We start from the raw sequence: 22734 nt of genomic DNA on the forward strand, positions 1-22734 counted from the left end.
AGTCCATGGATCGCATATCCCGGTGCACTTTGAAGGCTTAAACAGTTAAAACTCATGCAAAGCACCATTTCCTACGGGTCCACAGATCCCCAACCAAACTAAACCCAGATCCGATATCTGGTAGAATAATGGAAATCCATAATATGCGAGTCAAAAGAATACTACATGGGGTAAAAAAAACCTGCATTGTCAAATAGCATATACCACCAAGACGCTTCATAGAATGAAAATTCAAACAAGGGACCAAAAGCAAGGACTAACAAATTTGTCAAATAGCTTCTTAGAGAACTCCCAACAGAAACGCTACTATGGACAGCAATACTCCACTTCAGAAAATAACACAACATAAAATTTAACAAAAACAGGTCCAGGTAATTCTTTTCAAGATGAAATTGAAGGTTTAGACTGATAGTACACAAACAAAAACAACCCCGATATCTCGCTTTCTCTAATTGCTGCTTAGAACACCCGGAAAGGCTTTCCCATCGTGCTCTTCAAGTATAAGCAACGGACCTGTTGATGCAACATAAAATGAAAAAAGGATCGATCATTGTAGACAGAAATCAAGAAAAAGATCATCAAAAATTCGCAGATGGGGAGCCGATATTATATAAATTAACAATAGCATTACTTGAAGGATTTTGTACAGTTGCATTCAAAAACTACAGTATATCTGATCATGACCCATTGAAATGGTAAAAGGATGTTTGTCACAGGATATGCCGAGATGGACGATAACTTCTTCAAGGAAGCTACAAAATTCTTGACAGAAAGCAACTAAAATGCAACATATCAACTTGTTGACACTAAACTCATGATTACTCATGCAATAGAGAAGTATCACAGACGAGCGAGAAATGAAAGAAACGAGATGTTATTATAAATGAATGAACAAATGCAACAGAAAATATAGAGAAAAATTAAGGCCACTTTCATAAACCACTAGGCATGTACCTCCTTATCAAGCAGATAGCATTAGAAATTATAAGTCAATCAATATAAAACTAACATTTAAAATCCTAGGTATTCAATGGCATAAGCAGCCAAGCATTTTAGAAAAGTAAATTTAGCTACTTCTTCTCCAAGAGAAAATAACAATACAGTTCTTTCTTGGGCAGCAAACATAAATCGGTATTCAGAGGGCAGGACAACTTACATTTTGCCAATTCTTCTTCAGCAAAGAAACCAGGAAGTTGACACTGAGTTGCACATTCTGGAAGATTTGCTTCTCCTCCATCCCACAGTTTCCAACAGCAACACCCATGCAAAGAACTTTCTTGAGCTGAAACTTAACCATGGCTTTGGTTTCATTAACTTTGGATTCCAAGGATTCCTGATGGGACACTAATGTAGGGAACTTTCCTGCATAACAAAAACCACATTCACAGTGAGAAATGTTTCCAGATGAAAAGATATTCCAGCAAAGATTAGATAAAAAATTCAGTGTGCATGTCATGTATAGGTAATGAGTAACAGCATATCACTACCGTTAATCTGATTGTACATGCCATAAGAATAAATAGGACTATGCAAAATCATATTCAATTAGCTTTCTTACTTCTCAAAAAACAGTAACCAACACGGCAAGCTATCAAAACAGCAACCAAACAGATCGAGTCAAACTTAGTAGAATCGTTTACAAGTCCAATTATGGCCAATCAAAACTGATAAGTTGCAAACTAACATGAATCGCATTCAAGTACCTACGCAAAATAGTACTTGTGCAATCAAGTTGATTTGTTATTCAAATTTACAAACCTGACCCGTATAGTACTTTTTGAAGCAAAATTTTAACCTCTTGAATTTGGCTGAAACAAAGTGTTACTATATTAAGCTGAGTCATTACATGTCTTTTTTTTAAGCAAATAGGGAAATACCTTGATATGCCTAAACAAATAAAATATAAATTTGTTTTTCTGTGTTTCAAAAACTTGATCCAGATTTATACTACACATACAGAAAGCTTGATTTCTGTTTTTTCCGGAATATATCCCTTGTCAGTTACAAAGCACAACTCTGCGGCAAATAAGTGAGAAAACCGACTTGCTCTGCTGAACTATCTATGAACATATGCTACCATCTCATTTAGAAAAATGAACTGCCAAAATACGAGTGGGGTGAATCACTTGCTCTACTGATCTATCTCTTAGTAGCTCATTTAACAAAATGAGCTGCAGCCTCATGCCAATTTTACCAGCTACCACCTAATGCCCACTTTTATCTATAGTGGCAACTCAAATCAAATATTCGAACCCGCCCCCACCTCACCCCCCACCCCCCAAAAAAAAAATCCAAAAAAACACCCACACACATGCACACGTGGGCGCGCACACACTCTCCTACTACATACATATATACATGCATAGAAATATATACACCTACAATACATGGGCAAATTGACTAGAAGAAATGGAATCAACCCTTGAGTTTCAACAAGCAACTAACATAATAAGCAATTCCACCATCTCTGTCTATTTACCTATAGGGTTGAGCTCACCTATGCGCCTAGGCACGCGCGCACAATGTACTACCTACATATATTCAAGTACATATATATACAAATACATATACATAGAAAGTGAATTAACTCGGGCGTAGAGATGGAATCAATGCCTAAATTTCAACGGGCAACTTACATAATAACCAACTACATGCTATGATAAATAGGAAACTGCTTACAATGTAATGTTTAAATAAGCCCAAAGTGTTGCAATCAAATCCATCAAGACAGATTAACAAGTAATCATTGTTCTATGACACCAAATTTAATCTCACAGAGTAATCATGATCCTTACGAAGTTTTTCAGCATTTGAAGTTAATTTACATATATTCAAGTCCGTGAACATGTTTGAAGTCTAAAGTTTGAATTTTGACATCAACAAATTTTTCTCGTCATAAAGAAAACTAATTATCCTATTAACTAATTATCCTATTAACAATACATTTAAAAACACACAGTAACAGCCTTGTTGACACATACCGTTTGATTTCACATTGAGTAATTTTAGATAAAAGAAGAATATTGTAAATGAAAGAAAGAACAGTAGACAGTGCTTATTTGATGGTAATCACGAGCTAAAAACAAGGAACTAGTTGTTTATGCAGCTGCTTATCTTCGCCTAATTCCCTACTCAGACCTTTCTAGCATTACTTAAAAGAAAAAAAAAGTAAAGGGAGCGCAGAAGAACTATGCAACAAAAGAAAAATCATGCAAAATTACCACTATCAAAACATAATTAATTCTATAGAGATAACAGCACAGGGTCCTTGCCTGCCTTGTTAAGACCAGGCCCTAGGAGACGAGGAATCTGCTTAATGACAGCTTCTGACGCAAGGAAAGCATGATACTTCTTTGCCAACTTCTTGACAAGCTTCTTGTTCTTGTTCATCTTCTTCAGCGCTTCAACATCCATCGATTCAAGTCCAATCCTGTTTGCCTGCATAAAACAATAGCACAGCTTACCTCCAAATCCCCAGCATCTCAACATTCATACAAATTTTATCAACAAAAATATTCAAACGCTGGACATCTATTGAACGGAAATCAATATTATCAAATACAGAATTAAATTGCATAAAGGCTAGTTGCATGTGTGCGGGTACAGGACATGGTAAATTTATAAAAAGTAGGGTACGGGGACAGGTCTATATAAATATTTATATACACATATATTATATATTGGAATAAATAATTTATATGACAACAAGGATGAGAATTCAATTTCGTATAACATTTAATGTCTCTTTTATAATATGGATTATAAATTTGGAACATCAATAGTTTTTGAACTAGACATCCAAACGACCCTTCAAATTATAATTTCAAACCTAACCTATGTTCAACAACTATCAAGAAATGGATGTGAAGTGTAGGATATATGTCCAACAGATGTATGAATTTTTTTTTTAAATTAAAGCATGTATTGTATAATTGAGTACAGACCCAAATAAATGTATACATATATGTAAGGGAGTGCCCAAGGAGTTGAAGTAAACCCAAGGAGAGGGTGGAAAGCGTCGGGGTGAATGTACTTAAGTGTGTTTGGATAGACAATAATGGGATGGGATGGTACGCTATAATGTGTTTATTTAAAAGAAAAACAGAATGGAAGCTACTTGACCATTATGCCCTTCTAATAAAATAACACTTTTATTAATTATGAGTTTTGGTTTCTCTAGGGTAATCTTGGTATTTCAATAAAATTTCACTTACAATCACAGTTGCGCGATTCCGTGGACCCCCCTTGAATTGTCGAACAGTTCATGCGAACCGATTCCCAATACATTTACGAACCGAATCCCTCTGATACACAAATTGGTTCCCCAAAATTAGCGTACTGCTTACTAAGTATGAGGGGACCAAAGTTGATTTACAAATATGTTTTCATGCACATGGCTTGGATCGTTTTCATATGTTTGATAATATTACCGAAAGTATTCTTTCAGTAAGTGGAAGTTATCCAAAGTTAATACCTAATTTTAGATCACTATTTCTTTAACTGATGTTGCTAAGAAGATTGTCTCACCTATTAGTAGCTCATCAGCTGAGAGAAATTGGAGTACTCATTTCTACATGCGTAGTGTAAAAATGAATAGATTGAACAGTGGAAGGGTGGATAAGTTAGTATTTCATGATTCATCCAATCAAATATTAGCATCCTGTCACGATTTTGTGAGAATTACAAAGTTGGTCCGTATAAATAATGGGATATTGATCCAATACCGATAACTTGGAGGACTCTTCAAGTAAGTTGGAAGAGCTTAAATGGAATTGTTTGGACTCGGAATTGGCAGAAGTTGCACTTGATGTTAAGGGGGATGAAAGTTGCAAAATAGAAAAAATTTATTAACATGCTTTCTAATATTTAATATTTTAAATTTTATATATTCAAAAACTATAAAATAAAGTATTATATATAAAAAAATATTAAAATACATAATTAGTTTTCTAGTTTCTAATTTTCTACTATACACTTTGAAAAATGATAAGCGTACCCAAAAAAATTACATCGTATCCTATATCGAACTAGCTTATCGAAGCAAGCTACCCTATCGAATCCAAAATTCCAAAGTTTTGAATTGTGTACCCGAATTCGTACGACGACCCCTTACGTACTGCGAAGATTATCGATAGCGGATAGCGTCGCGTAACGGTGAGGCATCGCTAAGGCTATTTCGGGCTATTGCGACAAAATAACGGTCAAAATCGCAAAGTCAAATAGCGGTCTAATTTAGATATATATAAATACTAAAAAAATTAAAAAATAATCTAAAAAAATCTAAAAGTACATATTTGATGATTTAAAGAGATCCTAAACATAAAATAGACATGTAACCATCACGTAATACCGAAGATGACTAGAGGAGTCAAAAAATCATCGTCTTCGAGAAGAAGAGCTTAGCGGTGACAATACTGCTCTAAGAGGAGCTCACGGTGAAAGAGGTGAGAGGAAGTACCCAGGTAGGTGCCAGAGGCTATGAGAGGTGACAGGAGTATGTTAAAAATCACAGGAGACGGTGAAATGCAATGGTCAAGGGTTGAGATTAATTTTAAAAAATAAGCCTCAAACCGCTTTTAAATAGCAGTCAAAAAGAAAATTACAAATTCCAAATGCAATCGCTCACTATTTATCATTATGACACACTATTGGCCGTTTTTGCGAACAGACATATTCCACAATATGTCACCGCTATTGCGCGATAGCGTAGCGGACGATAGCGTCATGAGAAGGGACCGCTAACGCTATTAGCGCCGCTATTGTGGGGCTATTTATAATAGTGTTGCGAACCATGTAACTATGCTTACAATCCCTCCCCTCTCCTCCACTTGCTAACTAAAATGTGTAAACAAATATAGTTTTTGGGGGGTTTACATTGTACACCTCCCCCCCCCAAAAAAAAAAAACCCACCCAAAAAACCCCTCCTGAAATACTTTATCCAAGCCCAAAGGTAAAAGTAGAAGAGATTTCAATCAAGCTTCATTCTACAACTAAAAACAAACAGTATACTCAGACGCCCATTTCTCTAAAGTCACATTTTTTTACTATACTTTATATAGAAACAATCCAAATCAGTTCAAATAAAAAATTGCACTAAGTAACGTGTATCATCATAGAACTATACATAACCAAACAAATATACCTCTTCAACATGCTGAGCATCTCCAAGCATGCAAACCTTCATCTTGGGCCTCGGAATATGCGGCAGCTTAACAGACCCACTGAAACGCTTATCCTTCTGAGGATCATAATTCTTGAGCCCAATCTGAAGCTCAATAGTCTCCGTAAAATTACGCTTCTTCTCACGAGCATCACCCATAATCTTAGAGATACCCTCTCTCAAAACATCACTCTGCAACTTACTGCAAAGAGACAAAACAAAATTGGGGGCTTTCAAATAATATCCTAATTTCTCCAGTTTCTTCGAATTTAACCCATAATTCTTCATAAACTAAATATTATAGCTCGAAATGAAGTCTATATTGAAATAAAAACTTTAAATTTAATGAAAAAATCATCCGCCAAAATCGAAATCAAACCCTAAATGATTGGGATAAGGATCTAATACCTCATGATTCAAGCGATTACTTGTTCCCTGGCTTCAAAATGAAGAAAAAGAACAATCAGCAAATAGAAAAATGTATTTAATTGGACAAAATAAAACTTTAGAGGAAAAAAATTCGATCTTTGATGCGAAGATGAGTTACCTCAAAGAAGGGAATGGCGAAAGAGAGGCGGCTTCGTCTGCGGTTTTCTACTTTAAAATGTATAAACCCTAGCGAGGAGAAAGTACGATTGTACCCTTCGAAATTTCACGATAATATCGAATATGCCCGTTTTACCCGACCCGAAACCTATTCCGTAGCCGTCGGCTTCATCGTGAAGCCCAATAGTCACTAATACGCATTTTGTTGGCCCATATATAATATGGGCTTCATTATACAAGCAACGCACATCTGCGCAATCTCACATCTGTACATTAGTTTGAGATTTTCTTTTCTTTTTTTCACATTTTTCCTTTTTCTTTTTCTTTTTTTTTCTTTTTTTTTTTTTGAGAGAATATTAATATGAAAACTTTGGATAACTGAGGGTTTTATTTTCAGACAATAACATGATTTGTTGAACGCAAAATTGTTGTATACTCTTGATGGAGGATTAGGGGGTGTTTGTTTCAAATTTTATAATTTTAGGATATAGAGTTCACCATGAAATTTGAAATCTATAGGTGTTTTGTATGTGTTGGGATTTCTAAAATACTGTTTGTTTCATTAATATGTTGGAATTTGGAATACTACAATTTTTAATATTTTGTTTGTTTCAAGCTCAAATTGTAGCATTACCAAATGCTAAAATTTTATAATATGATGAATATGCTATCTTGGTGAGATTACCTCACACAAAAAGGCAAAATTAAGATTTGTCAAATCCTCTCCAATTGAGAGCACAGCCATTTATAGGATTTGTCAAAATCCTCTCCAATTTAGAGGATTTGACAAATTCTAAAAATTAGGCATTTTTTGCACTTTTGGGATTCAATATTCTAAAATTTTTCTTAAAACAAACATCATATATGAAATCCCAAAATACAAAAAAAAACTCACTTTTTGATCCCAAAACTTATAATCCATACCAAGTGCCAAAATTTTTGGTGAAACAAACACCCCCTTAAGCTTCTTGTGCTGAATTCCAACGTTCTGTTAGAGTTTTGTATATTTTTGCAGAGAAGGCAGTAGAACTCCGTACTTTGTCGCAAATCTTTAATCTTTCAAAATTTTAGCAATTACCAACGAAAGCTGTACACATTTATTGGCCAAAACTCATTCCAACTTCAAGGCCAAATCACTGCAAATCTGAAAAGCTAAGGGGCTGTTTGGTTGTTGTTGGTAAAGTTGTGTATTTATGACACAACTTGGAAAGTTGTTGTCCACCTCATCAATTTTACTTTTATATTTTTCTTTGTTTGTTTTTTATTCCATTGGAATCATAAATTGCTTGTTTGGTTTGTAAATGTAACTTTAATTGTTTGTTTGGAAAGTATAAAAAATGATCCCTACTCAAATGATCATATTGGTTGAAATTATTTTTTATTATTTTTTCCTGACTTCAATGTCAGCTTTCTCCTAAAATCATGTTTTTTTTTATGAAATCACTCTACAAACTACATCAGCATATGAAATCACTTTACACTATTTTCATAACTACCAACAAACAATTGAAAGTGATGAAAGCTAACATTGGGACCCACTTTTTTACACTTTCCATCCTTTTACATGGTAAAAACATACAACCAAACAGCCACTAAACTGCTGAAACAAAGTTGCTACAAAAAAAAAAAGTTTACATTTGTAGCTACATAAGAATGAACATGTAGAAATCCTTCCGCGTCATCTATTGACGTAAACCAGCTCAAAGTTACAACACATTCACTCTAAGGCAGCGCAATTTACATACAGTAAAAACTTCCCGTCAAACAATTTTCGTCGATCAAACCAAATAAACTCTATAAATTAAATTGTGCTCTGCCGTCCTAACCGTGACTGAAGCCAAGTGTTATAAAACCAGAAAATTTATATACATCAATGGATAAACATAGTGTACAAAAGCAACAAGAAACCCATTGAGGCAACTATATTCCGCATCTCTATTCACGACTGCATCATACATTCTCCTTGTTCTTTAATCAGATGGCGGCATCAACAGATTCTTTGAGATTTGGCTGTTTTGAAAAGAAAATTAACTTCTTAGACAAAAACTTCACAACATTAAATTCTCAAAAAAAAACGTTAACGTGCTATATTAGAAAAGTCTACATAAACAAGCACTCAGTGACAAAAAGTTGAAAACCAAATCAAACAACAAGTCATCTACTGTATATATGTTTATATTGTGGGAGAGAGATCAAGTGTTATGTACCATGTTTATATTGATAGCCTAACATGTCATCTACTGTATATATGTTGCAGTGCAAAAAAAAATGAGCGTCTTTATAAACACATGTATTTGGTGACTCATTTAAGTACTTCTTTTTCACTTGTGTAGCAGAAATAAGAATATTTTGATGGATTTGTGCATATAAACTAAATGATAGGATAACACATGAGTGTACTTGTCGAAGGTTGGAGGTTGCCCCTTTTTGAGGATAAAATGAGAGAAAATCGATTGAGATGGTTTGGCCATACAACGGAGAGCACAAAATGCAGCAATTAGGAGAGATGATAAGATTGTAATTAGTTTTGATAGAGGTTAACTAAATGGATACAATAGCAGTTAACCAAATGGAGAAGTAGCCCCAACTAGAACTGAATGAAAGAATCAGTTAGGGTTCACATAACGGACCCCAAAAATTTGGGATGACGGTTTTGTTGCTGCTGCAGTTCCTTTCAACAGTAATATTTCAATCTTTTTTCTACTGAATCTTTAATTTCAACTTATCACTAATATGTTGGAAAAGATTACTGTAAAACATAAAGTGCTGTTCTAATATGTTCTATGATATAAAATAGTGGCAACTAAAGAAATAAGGCATACCTTTGCTTTTACTCACAAGCAATTTTGGTATCGAAACTACTGAGGCAGATAGCAAATGCCTGGAAAGCCGATATAGGATACTGAAAGTCCATTGTAAACAAGTCCTTTCCAACTTTTCCAAATTGAAGAATAACCTTATCTTGCTCTTGGCCAGTTGCTCCATTTTCCTCCGAAGCCACCAGCTGAAAATTCTTTACAGATGCGACCGTCACTCTTCCTCTAAAATTCAGACACCAGCATTGTAACTGCTCATGCCACCTTGGAGCTTTGTTCTTCAACACTAAGATTCCCTCCTCCAGACCAGAAAGAGACCCAGAGGTGCTTTGTGACCGAGATGATTTTGATCTGAAGAATGGCATAGATGAAAAGGAGTCGAGGCTGTTGATAAGGAACTCGGCCTGAGTAGGTGCTGTTCCTCCGGGTTCAATTGCTGAGGCTGGGATAGAGTTCATGATACACTGCATTCTCCTAGGACCTCTGCTGATCACATATTATATATGAGAACAAGATAAACTATATTTGATCAAAATTTGTTAAGTAACAGAGGTCTTACAGATAATTATGTGCCATAACATGCTCAGTAACATGGCAGTATGGCACAATTTTGGATATACTACCATAAACATTAAGTCATAAAAACAAACGGATAATAGACATGGGTAACAGGGTCAACCATATTTGATCATTTTTTGTAACTGATACAGCTATTGCACGTAATAACATGCTCGGGTACATTGTACTATGATACAATTTTTCGAACTACTACCATAACCATGAATCACAAAAACAAACATGCTATTCACAGGAGATTACGTACAAAGAGGACAGGAGAGGGCACTAATTATTATGTATTTTCTGTCATTTATTGAAAGTATTATTTCAGAAACATGAATACAGGAGTCAAATCCTCCTCAAAGACATTGCTTTTTGTAAGAATAGCAGGTTTAGTGAGTAAATTGAGGCGAAAAAAAATAAGAGAGTAACCTTTATTTCAAGTGCAATTATCATATTAACTGTGAGGCAAAACCATGCTGAAGGATATGGTTTTTTGTCCACAAAGTTAGAAGGTTCAGGTATTTTAAACAGTGCAGATGGTGCCTTCCAACACCCACACCAGCAACATGAACGACCATAATTGGCAAAATTATAAATGAGCAAATCTCCAATGACATTTAGATGAAATGCAATAGTTAACATGGAGATTTCACTAGCTCAGCCACACCTAAATCTTTGGCATTGGACTCATGCAGATCTTCTCTACTGTCAAAGGGAAAACTTTGATGTGATGTGATGTGATTATATAGTAATCCATGGAACCTGGATTATAGCTCACTTTCCAATGTGAAGATGTTTGATCTTCAAATCAAGACCCATAATTTCCTGTAATCTCAGAAACATGATTGATTCAACGAATAGTTTGATTAAGGCAAATATTCTCGCTAACAGATGTAATACACACACATGCATACGCACAAGGCAAAGAATATCCAAGAACAATCCTAAAATAGAAAGAAAAATTATGTAGATGACTATTAATTTATATTCAGGTTTAAGAATTATGTTTCGATACCACACAGAGAATGAAATAGGTTATTAATACCAGTACTTTCCAGAAAGATATGAACAAATAAGCAATAAGAACATCAAAAGTTTATATATATAAAATTAAATAAATAAACACTTGCTGATAGTCTCATCAAAGATTTGTCCTTCTCACCTGGAACCTAAGACATTCAACTCATAAGAAATGTGGGCAACTGGGTAGTTCCCAGCAGGAACTCTTGGAGAGACTTGTCTCGAACTTACTAGACGAGTGGAGCAACTTTTTGCAATAACAGCCCCAGCATATGGAGGCTGAGCATCGTATACTGTAAATTTGGTGCCCAACAAGTTTGATCTGTTCAGTTTAAAAAATGTTAGAATATCATCAAAGGGTTATTAAGGCCAGACAAAATTAATTCCTGAAACAAAGTTCTTTCACTAAAGGCTAAAGCAACCAATTCTTGTCAACGTATAAATCTTCACAATCAATTTTCATAACGAAATCATTTAATTCACTTAGAAATGTCATTTTTTTATGCCGATTACATAGATTATTTTCCTCCAGTAATTAGTTTTCATATTTTCCCGAACTCATGGATTTCTATAGTAGACAGTTGATACCAAACCTTAAATTTTAAATTTTGAACTAAAAAGTTTGTCTTCAGGAAGAGATACACAATTTGAAGGCAGATCATGTTCGCTACAAGTCTTGAATTTAATTGTTAGATTTCAGAATCTTCTTTCAACTTAACAGGTATTATTTTCCCAATACTTACAGGAAACTATTTCCCACAGTTGGCATAAAATCCCAACATATGATGCATGCCATAAGAAACACAAATAGGTGGGTGCCTTTAAGGATCACAAACAATAAGAAAATATTGGAGCTGAGCATACCGCAGCTTTCCAATGTAAGTACCACTTCCCTTCGATATGTCATCTGCATCTAGTGAGATGATATAGTCCGTACAAGTAGCTCTTCGGCACTTACGTGCAGCAAGAAGAAATTTGCCATCATCCGTCAGTGCTGCAAAGAGTAATTAAACAGTTAAATAACACGAAAAGGGATATGATGTCACCACCTTTGACATATATTAAATCTAAACAGACATCTGGCTTAAACAAAAGGAAATCATGTAGATATGGCAGTAAATTATTAGAAGGTAAGACATCTGGCTTAAACAGACATGAGAATAGACATGGTCACTACCATAAACACATTACAAGCATTACAAAACAAGCTCTGGAATATATTAATGAAATGCCAGTAAAGAACTAGGGATATCGCATTAGAAAATACACTGGTGACTTCACAAGCTTATTCCCTAGGAGATATCATTCTTATATGCATCATAGAATAAGGTATACGATATACATTCAGGCTTGGGATTATTTCACTTATATTAAAAAAATTAGTGAAGGTAATCATATTTATCAAGTCTGCACAAAATGAAGCTAACAAATGGAAACCCTAAAGGAGCCTGCAACAAGTGGATTCACAAGAAATTAAGCAACCTCCTCATTCAAGCCCTGAGTTGCATAGGTAGGGGTGCAAAATGGTCCGGATATATCTGGACCGACCGCAACCGTATCCGTTTACAAAGCGGATATGGTTGGGAAAAATTGAAACCAGTAGGATATGGTTTCAGATACGGTTATGGTTTTGATTTTTTTTATCTGGATACGGTTTCGGATATGGTTTTCGGGTAGAAATTCGGATACGGTTCGGATATCCGGATATTTAAAATGTGCTAAAAGAACTAAGTTTCTAATACTTACATAGTTATATTGGGTTGGGTCTATAACATATACTCAACCCGACCCGTATTCAATTCATTCAAAGAAATAAGTCCATATAGCTTTTTCATTTTCACGATCTCCTCAAACCTCTTTTTTTCCCAAGGGTGTTGTTGCTTCCTAACTCCACCTCCAAGCTTCGGCTTCCGCTCCACCTCCAAGCTCCGGTTCCCCTCCCCCCCACCTCAGCCCCCCCTCCGGCTCCGCCTTGGCCAACGGTTCCCCTCCACCTCCACCTCATCTCTATTCCGCTGTTCAAGAAGTCTGCCTTGTCCTCTTCTTCATTGACGACCATCAACGCCAACCTCCTCTTCTTCTTCTAAGATTCTCCTCCTCAATTTCGTATATCTCGAAGGTGAATTCAAAACCCTAATTGATTGATGTCCTAATTTTTTTGTTTAATAAAAACCCTAATTTCTAGCCCTAATTTGTTTGATAAAAAAGCCCTAAATTATTAGCCCTAATTATTTTTAGTTTTATTTTATTTTATTTTATTTATTATGATTGCAATTTGTATCATTTTTTTTGCTTGATTAAGTTTGTAAATTTTATTGAATAGATATTAGTATCATGTCGTCCAATCCATATTTATGTGAAAGGATTAGGATGAAGTTCTTCTAAATTAAGGCAGGAGCATGAAAGCCATCCAAGTAGTGGAAAGCCAAGCCGAGCTACTTAATATAAAAGTATGTCGTAGTTTAGATGAGTTATTCATTACTCTAAATTTTACTGTATTACTATTATCTGCATAAATATGGGAATGTATCTAACTTGTAGGCTTCTACTTTCAGAAAGGAGAACGGATGCTAATTTATGAGTTCATGCCTAATGGAACTCCGAGGGAATAATTATTAGGTTTTGCTCTTAAATAACAAAAATCATATATTCTTCTCTCTTCACTTTGCCTACACTAAAAAATTTCTTTTCTTTTTTTTATAGATTTTGGGCTCTCCAAGCTAGTATCGGACAGCGAAAGAGGTCAATAAACTACTCAGGTCAAGGAGACGGTGAGTATTTATGTATTTATGTATAGTTACATACTTATTTTCCTAACTTCTATTTTGTGGCATGAATCTGTGTAGATTTGTTTTTTTTTTTTGCTTGCAAGTATATTAATTTTTACTCATATTTGCGAGTTATTAAAATCATACGTATTTTTTGTCATATCCTATTCATATCCATTTCCTAAATATATGATTAATATTTGTATCATATCCGTATCCGATTCTTCAATATCTGAACCGTATCCACTTCCACTTAATGCGGATACGGTAATGTTTTTTTCTTACCGATGAATATCCAAACCGTATTTGTATCCGTTTTTAGAAAGTGGATATGGATATGGTAAGTATCATATCTGATACCGTATCTAAACCGAATGCACCCCTATGCATGGGTATGGGTACACGTATGCGGATGGATACAGGACAGTAAACGTGTAAAAGGTAGGATACGGGAGCACGACTATATTTTTATCATATTATGTATATTTATATGTATTAAAAGATCAATATTGCTTTTTCATTTATGTAGGATCAATATATAAGAAATAGATGTGAAGTGTAGGATATACATCCAAGCAGTGTACGAGGGGTGTTTTAAATTAAAACAGGTATTATATAATTGAGTATACGCCTGAATAAACATATGTATATGTTCAAGAAGTGTCCGAGAAGTTTTGGCTTGGGTGTGTATCGGTATGGCTTCCGATAGAAGTACCAGGGAACTTAGTTCAAGTCTAATTTCATTTGCTACTCTACCTTTTCTTCTTCGATCAATTGTTTACACAATACATAAAACGAGTAAGAGATAATCTTGTCAGACATCCTTCTCTCAGGAAATTTTTGCTTTCCATACATGATCAATCACACCCACAAATACCAAGGAAATCATAGCCTCTACCAGCGCCAACGTAGCACCCAAGCATACCTTGAGTTAAACCGAGGTAAAGACTGTACGTATGGTTCGTCCGGTTCCTTCTAATGAAACACTGCATAGGAAAATCCCTCGGTCCCGGCTGCAAATTCATATAACAAAAAAAAATAAATCCAATAATACAAAGCATATGCAAATAAATCGAACATAATTCCCTATAGGAATGCTCAAGAGTTGCTTCTAGCTTAAACTAAATGATAGCATCAACCCATCTATTAAAATGAGACCTTTTCAATAATAATCACAATAATTCACAAATACAAGCAAAACCTATACCTGCTTCAAAGAGATTGGGAACGTAATTCTCCCCTCAAACTCAGGAATCTTAACAATCTCCTTCAAGATCTCTCTCCAACTCCTACAGACCCCAGCGCAAGCAACCACCTCTCTCCTCCTCGGCCACGAGCTCTCCGACTCCTCGATCCTCGTCAGCACGTCCCTCAGAAGCTCTCGACGACGAGCGATGAGATCGAGATCGGAGCTTGACATCGAAACCCTTTCCCGAGATGCTCCCGATCTCGTCCCTCATGTCTTGGATTAGACTCCTGAACGACATCGAGACGGTTTTGATTTCGCGAAAAAGTTGAGATTTTTAGGGTTTGGGAGAAGACAAGGAGCAGTGCTGAGCAATATCATTCTCGTTGTCCGACAAGTCGTTTTTAGTCTGATCTAGTACTCTCTGTGTGATTTATCTCACAAAACCCCTTGACTTCAGACAATTTTGTATGAACTCCCTGAACTTTGAATATTGTAAAAATCCCCTGAATTTTACCTGAAGTTTTGAAATGCTTCACGAACTGAATTTTTTTTTTGTTATAGGTAAATTATCAAAGAAAGTATCTCCTGATTTTCTTCTACTTTTCTCTATCTGATTTATTTGCCAGCTAATCTTAGAATGATATTTCTCTTAAATTTAAGGTGGAACTTATCAAAAATTCAGAAAATTATTAAACTTCCCAAAGTTTCTTCCATTCTCAAAATTCATGGAGGTTATAAACAAAAATCTCAAAAACTCAATGTTTTCTTTAAAAATTTACCCCAAATCTACTCCTCTATCTACTCCTAAAATCCAAAGAATTATTGTTCATGCTATTGTAAAAATACTACAGTAACACTGTAGCATGGTAGTAAACCAAGTCTGGTCACGGTCGAAGTTATTATTTATGCTACAGTAGTTTACTGTTGCATAAATGGTAAATCAAATCTACTCCTCTATATTTAAAGTTACAATTCATGTTACAGTATTTTACTGTATCATAAATAGTAAAGCAAATTAAATGTATTAAAAACCTGGATCTTTTTTTAAGTATAAAGGTGTAGATATGATTTCTAAGTCAAATGTATTAAAAACCTGTATCATGCTTTAAGTATATAGGAGTAGGTACTATTTCTAATTTTAAGCATAAAATAATTAAATCAAATATATTAAAACTTAAATAAAAACAAGTTCAAAATGTAATGTTTAAAAAAGTAAGGGCCGTATTGCACACCAGTAACTTTAGAAATGGAAAGTGGTATTCGGATGCTTGGCCTTTTGGAAGGAATGAGGGCCCGCCACCAATTTTTAGATGCTCTGACTCAGCAACGTACTCTTTCTTGGATATTCGTTGCTGCAGGATAATCCATTTTCATTCAATGAAATTTTTCTTTTTATTTTCTTCTCTCTCTTTATAAATAAATTATGTAGTTATTACTCTACCCAAAAGGGAGGAGAGCAAAGTAATATTGGGATTTTCTCTCTCTATAAGTGAATGCATATCTATAGAGGGTGAGAAATAAGCAAGTGCTATTGTGAATGATCTTATTATTACAAAACTGTTACCATTTGTGTGCAAAAGCACAAGATTTTATTTAATATATTTTATCTAAGTAGATGTAATTATTCAATTATATACAAATGGCCAACATTGGTTTCCACTTCTTTTACTTCACAAAATAATAAACTTACGCTCTCATTTGGTACGCAATAATAGAGTCAAGTGATGATGGAATGAATATAGGAATAAGATGGAATTGATGTGAGAATATAATGATTATTCTCATTATCATATTTGGGTGGGATTCGAGAATTAAATGGGAATATTTTTAAGATTAGTATATCCGAATTTTATTTTATTATTTTCATTCCCACTCAAATGAGAATATCAATTCCTTAATAACTCATTGGGAATAGTCATTCCTACATTAAGTGGGAATCGACGAGAAGTAGGAATGACATTTCTAGAATCCAAAAATACATCTTGTTTGGTAAGCATGAATGAAAAGCTGGAATTGTATTTTATTCCCACTCATTCTCATGTACCAAACGAGACGTAATATCTTTCATGTTGGGTGAAAGTGAAACCTCTCATGAATACAGCTGCGCAAGAGATGAAACAATAAATAAATAAATGTGACATTTAATTTAATAAACATGAAAATGACAATATCCTAAAAAAATAAGTGAAAATTGCATGCTGTTCTTGAAATATCCTAAAAAAAATTTCTACTCAGAGTATAGAGCATACCTAGAACACAAACGTAAAAATTGAGTTATATATATATATATATAGGCAAAAATACCAAATTGGCATATTTTGTTTATTCTTAGTGGCAATTTGGTATAAAATTTTTTCCAACAACATATTGGTATATTATTTTTTCTCCAGCGACAAATAGACCTCAAATTTGGTAGGACTCAAATTTCTGGCGAAATTTTTCACGTGACACCTCAAGTGATGCGAACGTGGTTGCCAGCGTAACTCCCAATGACAAATAATTATAACTAATCTTATCCAAAACCATCACCTTCTCCCTAAAAACCTAGAAATCAATGTGCTAAAGCTCACTACATTGAGAGTCGAGGGAGGATTTGAAGAGGTTGAAGATCTGGGAGGCGTCGAAGAGGCAAGAGGAGCAGAGGAGGGAGGAGAGGGAGAGGTGAAGGAGGAGGAGAGAGGAGATTGAGGGGTTATGGTTTGAGATTGGAGCTGATTTATAACGCTGGAAGCCACTTTGCACCATGTGAGACGTCACGTGAGAAATTTCGTCGGAATCTCGTTTGTCATCGGAGAAAAAATAATATACCAATATGTCATTAGAAAAAAATATATACCAAACTGTCACTAAGGGTAAACAAAATGTACCAATTTGAATTTACTTATATATTATCATATAATTTATATTAAACTTATTAGAGAGAGAAGAGAGAGAGCCGAGGAATATGGATGCTTCGGTACAGCATAAAATTGCTTGTAGTGACACGTGGGCCTTTATTTATCTCACTCATTCAAATGAGGTGACACATTCCGGCTTCATAAATGTGGTCGCCCCCAATGATGATGGATGGGAATGGACACCCTCACTACAAGCATAAAATTTGGCTGGTACAAAGATACCCATTTCCAATATATATATAATATATAATTAATAAATTTATAATATAAATATTATATATATTATATAATGGAGACTTCTACTAATTTGAAGTGGTCAAAATGAACGTCTTCGCTATGATATTTAATCTTAACCCAAACCAAAAGGCCTACCAACTTATGTGTATAAAATATATTCGCGAGACATTTGTCCCTTCAGCATTCAACAATTGTCTTGTTTGATATTTTATAATTTTCATTTATTATTGCCATAGAATATTCGAAGATATTTTTAGCTTTGTTATAATCATCGAAAGGACAAAGAAAGGTAGGCGAAAGACACGAAACGTGAAAGTTTTGGAGTTTCTAAATTAAAGAATAAAAGTTTCAAATCATATACATGATGAAGTCATGCTGTGTCGCACACGTGTGCACAATACGTTATGATTTTCGTGCTGGACTTTAAAAAGCATCGTTTAAAAAAATCTCAAAAATTCTTGTTCCAAGAACAATAATTGAGAATCTGTCATATTTAGGAATTTGTATTTTAGCCCTCCCTTTTGGTTTATTTACAAAACTAAAGATACATAAATTTGGGGAAAATGCTAGAGGCACACCCTTAAACCACACCTCCAACCACACTCCTCTCTCACTACAATACACTGGGGCCCACATGAGAAAGATTAATGGAGGACTAAGTAAAACGTTTATTTAAAAAAAATGAGTGAGCTTCGACATCGTTTATATCTTGACAGCTTATTTAACAAAATAAGTAGCTAACTCAAAGTGCAGAAAACAAAAATAAAGGATATGAGAATACAAAAAAGCAAGAGGGAACTCCTTTCTAAAATATATTACCATCAAACAGAACAATACCCTGTACAGAGTTCTTAGTTCAACCCCAAGATGAACATCTACAGAAATTTTCAGAAACTGTACAGAGTTTTCTATAAATAATCGAAATGACTCAAATGATCAATTACAATGCAAAAGAGCGTAGAGATACAAGATGTTAGCCCTACATCAAATGGCAATAGACAGTCATGAACAAATTCTGCTACAGGAGAAGACAACTTTGCAACGAGGCACAGCCAAAAAAACATACAAAATCTCATGCACGTCGAGAAAAACATAAAAATGCAAGTCTTAACTGTTTTTACAACTAAATTTTGAATTTTCATTTGGAAATAAATTTCATACAATAAAAATAGAAAATGTAAAAATGAAAGATTTAACACAAATTTTCTGCAACAAATAGCATTCCAAATCTTTTTACATGCAACAATTGCCACATTTACAAATGACGCATAGCAAACACCCGACAAATTGCACCAAAGTTTTCTGCAAATAGTTGACATAACTCTAGAATCAAAACCTGTGGCATATAAAAAAAACAAAAAACAAAACAAAACAAAAGATGCAAATACAACAGTTTTTCCAACTACCAAAACTGGATTTGCAATTGGAATACATTTTCCTGCAACAAAAATGTATATATCCAAACAACAAATTTAGAACTACTTTCTAATTTTCTGCAACGAAAAATGCATGCATCATTTGCTGCATTTATAATTGCAACATACCAAACAACCCCAAAGAAATTGCAACAAAGTTTTTTTTTAATAAATAATTGAAACAACTAGAGTAATGTCATACAATACAAAAAAAATTTAATATACAAGATGCATCAAATCCCTAAACATAGCATCATGCACCACTCATTGGTGGTCTAGAACTCACGATCTCTGAAGGGAAAATATATTTTACATATGGTTGAAAGAAAACTATGTTACAAGAAAGAGATGGAATACAACAATGCAACCAGATACACCCAAAAATACATACAAAATCTCCTATAGTTAGAAAAGATCCTGCACTCCAATATATCAAAAACCCAGATTTGGGTTTCCATGGCACAGGTTTTTCCCTTTTCCTATTTTCCCATCTCTTCAATGGAATCCCGTACATGCACGCTTTGTTCTGTTGGTGATCCAGGCACAAAAGGAACAAACCCCCTTCCCCCAAAGACAGGGCGCATAAAGCCATCGTCAAACTTGCGCCAATAGTAATGTACAGTACGACTTGGCTTCCTTAGAAACATCTGAAGGCTTGAAGGACGAATAATATCCCGCCCCTGTCCTTCTGCTTCAGGTTCGAATCCTGGTACATTCTCAAGGAGTGGTGATGAGAGTTTCGGGGTTCCAACATCTGATGTGAAGCTTTCTGTAATCCTTGAGCTCGGAGGCAAGAGAAGATTTATCAAAGGCTTTGTCAGCATTCCGAATACCTAAGGTAACATAGCATGGTCAAGAAAAGAAGAAAAATGTAAGAGTTACATGGTAGTTTATAATCTTCATGGAAATAAAGATATACTTAAAGATGCACTGTTGGAGCAAACTACAAATGTTTTATTTTAGGCTTGCTCAGAATGAATAGCAGAGAAAGGAAATAATCAAAAAAGAGAAGAACATGGGCTATCCTCCTACATCACAGCCATAAATACAAAGATGCATATATGTATGTAGAAAGCATATGTGAAACTTTCTGTTATACTCTCTGCATTTGGAGGTGATAAAAGCCTTATTAACAAAATTTTCAGCATATCGAGAACGGAGTACCTAAGGCAATATAGTGTTGTCAATAAAAAATATGCTTAAAGTTAGGTAGTTAAAACTGCAAGTATTTGAACTTTTTAGGCTCGCTCGAAATGAAAATTTTAGCTTTCAATTTACCCACAGCATGCAAGAGAAGAACGTGAAGCAAGTTTATTAAAATTGGGGTAAATTATGGATACCCACCCAAACACTCCCACCCATATATAGCTTCTGTACCCCTCAACACTTTTATTAGCACTTATCAACCCTGGATTGGCATTACGAAAGTATAAATTACAAATAATTGCCCTCTTCCTCATAAAGCAATGAGTGATAAGTTGAGGGATGATAAGCACTAATAAATAAGTCTAGGGATGATAAGCACTACTGAAGGTACAAATGACGGGGTTACCTGCTATATACCCTTGAAACTATTACCAATATAAAAATGGGGTTTTTGCATATATACCCCTCAAGTCATTAAACCTTAGCATTTGCAAAATTACCCCTCAATTCTCTCACATTGGTTTTTTTGTACCCCTCCCACTTAACATTTATAGTTTTTAAACAGGAAAATGTTGCAAATCTATTGAAAATTACTGGAAATTTTGACATTGCCCTATTAGAAACCAACATTGTTAAGTTGGAGGGGTAGAAAATCCCAACACACATGAGTTTTGGGGGTAGTTTTGCAAAGACCAAGATTTGGAGGGTAAATTAGCAAATATGGAAGATTTGAGTGGTAATATGCAGGAAAAAATTGAGACAATAATCAGATATATTCATGGTAAGATTTTAGTCAATGAAACCTACAGCAAAGCTGTGATCATGGATTGTCCTCCTACATTTAAGGCATGCATATGCATATGTGTGTAGGAAACATATATAGAGATACAGGAGTCACAGCCTGAAGCATCATACCATTGTGCTGAAGAGGACAACTGTGATGGTACTGGTGATCATGATTGCATTGCCCAATAGTTGAGTGTGACCGGAGCTTGTAAACTGCAAATATTCATTTAAGCTTGATTTGTCAGATAAAGTAGACTATAACTACTGCAGAAATTAAAATGTCTTCACTTGTAAAACTTTTCATCTAAAAATTATATAGGATAATTGGACTATTGAGCATGTGCAATGCTAATTTACTTATGTTCATGGACATTATTTTGCAATCACTAAAAGAGCCATGCTCCTTAATTTTGCAAAATAGAAACTTGAAAATGAAGAGCAATTCCAATAAAGAACTAATGCACATTCATACATAAACCTCGCTTTGGGCAAATTTTTTCAAAATCCATTTACAATAAACTAGGGATCATTATTTTTTAATTTAACACTTAATAGAAAAATGTGACTAATAAAACTTAGATAAGTACCAGTGTACACAGAAAGGGCGCATCGAGGAGCATTAACTTTTTAGTGAGTAAATTTCACAAATCCCCCTGAACTTAAGTCCCCTAAACTTTGGGAATTTCATACAAAACCCACTAAGCTTCATAAATCTTAGAAACACCTCAACCTTGTCTCATTTAAGTACCATGATTAACAGCAATACTGTAACCGTTGGACAAGTTTACCCTCTCCACTAAAATATAAGGGTTTTTTTTCCTAGAAACCACCTAAAGAATAGGGTAATTATACGGAAATTTCCTTTCATTTCCAATTTATATATAAACCATCTTTAAAGTTGGTTTTTGCTGCAATAAACCACCTCCTAGACAATTTTTCACTAAAACCTCAAAATTACCCTTAAAACTCACATTCAAGGCACGTGACTCATTTCTTATCGTTTAGGTCTTGTTAGGACACAACTCGCATACATTCAACTTGAATTTTTAAGCTTATTTTTTGTTTTTGGTAAAAATTTGATTGGAAGATGGTTGATTGCAATAAAAATTTACTTTAAAGGTGGTTAATGTATAAATTAAAATTGAAAGGTGGTTCACATATAATTACCCTCTTTTTAAGGTGGTTTCTAGGG

At 34.6% G+C, this 22734-nt stretch overlaps 3 protein-coding genes across 4 annotated transcripts in view; all 3 read right to left on the minus strand.

The window, feature by feature from the left end:
- LOC109842726 (60S ribosomal protein L10a-like) lies at positions 202–6796 on the minus strand. 2 transcript variants are annotated; one of them, XM_020411591.1, is made up of 6 exons: positions 6709–6796; positions 6570–6596; positions 6144–6363; positions 3273–3438; positions 1157–1362; positions 202–513 (listed from the first exon to the last, which is right to left on the minus strand). In XM_020411591.1, the coding sequence occupies exons 2-6, from the start codon at positions 6572–6574 to the stop codon at positions 460–462; spliced, it is 651 nt and encodes a 216-aa protein (XP_020267180.1). In that variant the 5' UTR covers positions 6575–6596; positions 6709–6796; the 3' UTR covers positions 202–459. The 2 variants fall into 2 exon arrangements, with proteins under 2 accessions (XP_020267180.1, XP_020267179.1); XM_020411590.1 differs by having other exon boundaries at positions 6570–6600; positions 6709–6779.
- Positions 8284–15438, minus strand: LOC109843071 (tubby-like F-box protein 6). Its single transcript, XM_020412003.1, is given in 7 exon segments — positions 8284–8717; positions 9530–10006; positions 11247–11426; positions 11969–12098; positions 14798–14885; positions 15080–15281; positions 15283–15438. Coding segments are annotated over 6 exon segments (1146 nt in total). The 5' UTR covers positions 15360–15438; the 3' UTR covers positions 8284–8717; positions 9530–9537.
- Positions 19787–22734, minus strand: part of LOC109843070 (sodium/hydrogen exchanger 2-like) — a 19506-nt gene continuing 16558 nt past the window's right edge. The window contains exons 13-14 of the mRNA XM_020412002.1: positions 21672–21755; positions 19787–20443 (exon numbers count right to left, since the gene is read on the minus strand). Of these exons, the coding sequence (XP_020267591.1) occupies positions 20090–20443; positions 21672–21755 (438 nt within the window). The 3' untranslated portion in view covers positions 19787–20089. The remainder of the gene's footprint in view (positions 20444–21671; positions 21756–22734) is intronic.

The sequence above is a fragment of the Asparagus officinalis genome, chromosome 5 (assembly GCF_001876935.1).
Source record: "Asparagus officinalis chromosome 5, Aspof.V1, whole genome shotgun sequence".
In the NCBI taxonomy this organism is placed as follows: Eukaryota; Viridiplantae; Streptophyta; class Magnoliopsida; order Asparagales; family Asparagaceae; genus Asparagus; species Asparagus officinalis.

Coding starts and splice junctions, on each gene's coding strand:
- LOC109842726 (XM_020411591.1), bottom strand. Junction 3,439..6,143: donor ATGCTCAGCATGTTGAAGAG/GTATATTTGTTT, acceptor TGTTTTATGCAG/GCAAACAGGATTGGACTTGA. Junction 514..1,156: donor TGAAGAAGAATTGGCAAAAT/GTAAGTTGTCCT, acceptor TTGCATCAACAG/GTCCGTTGCTTATACTTGAA.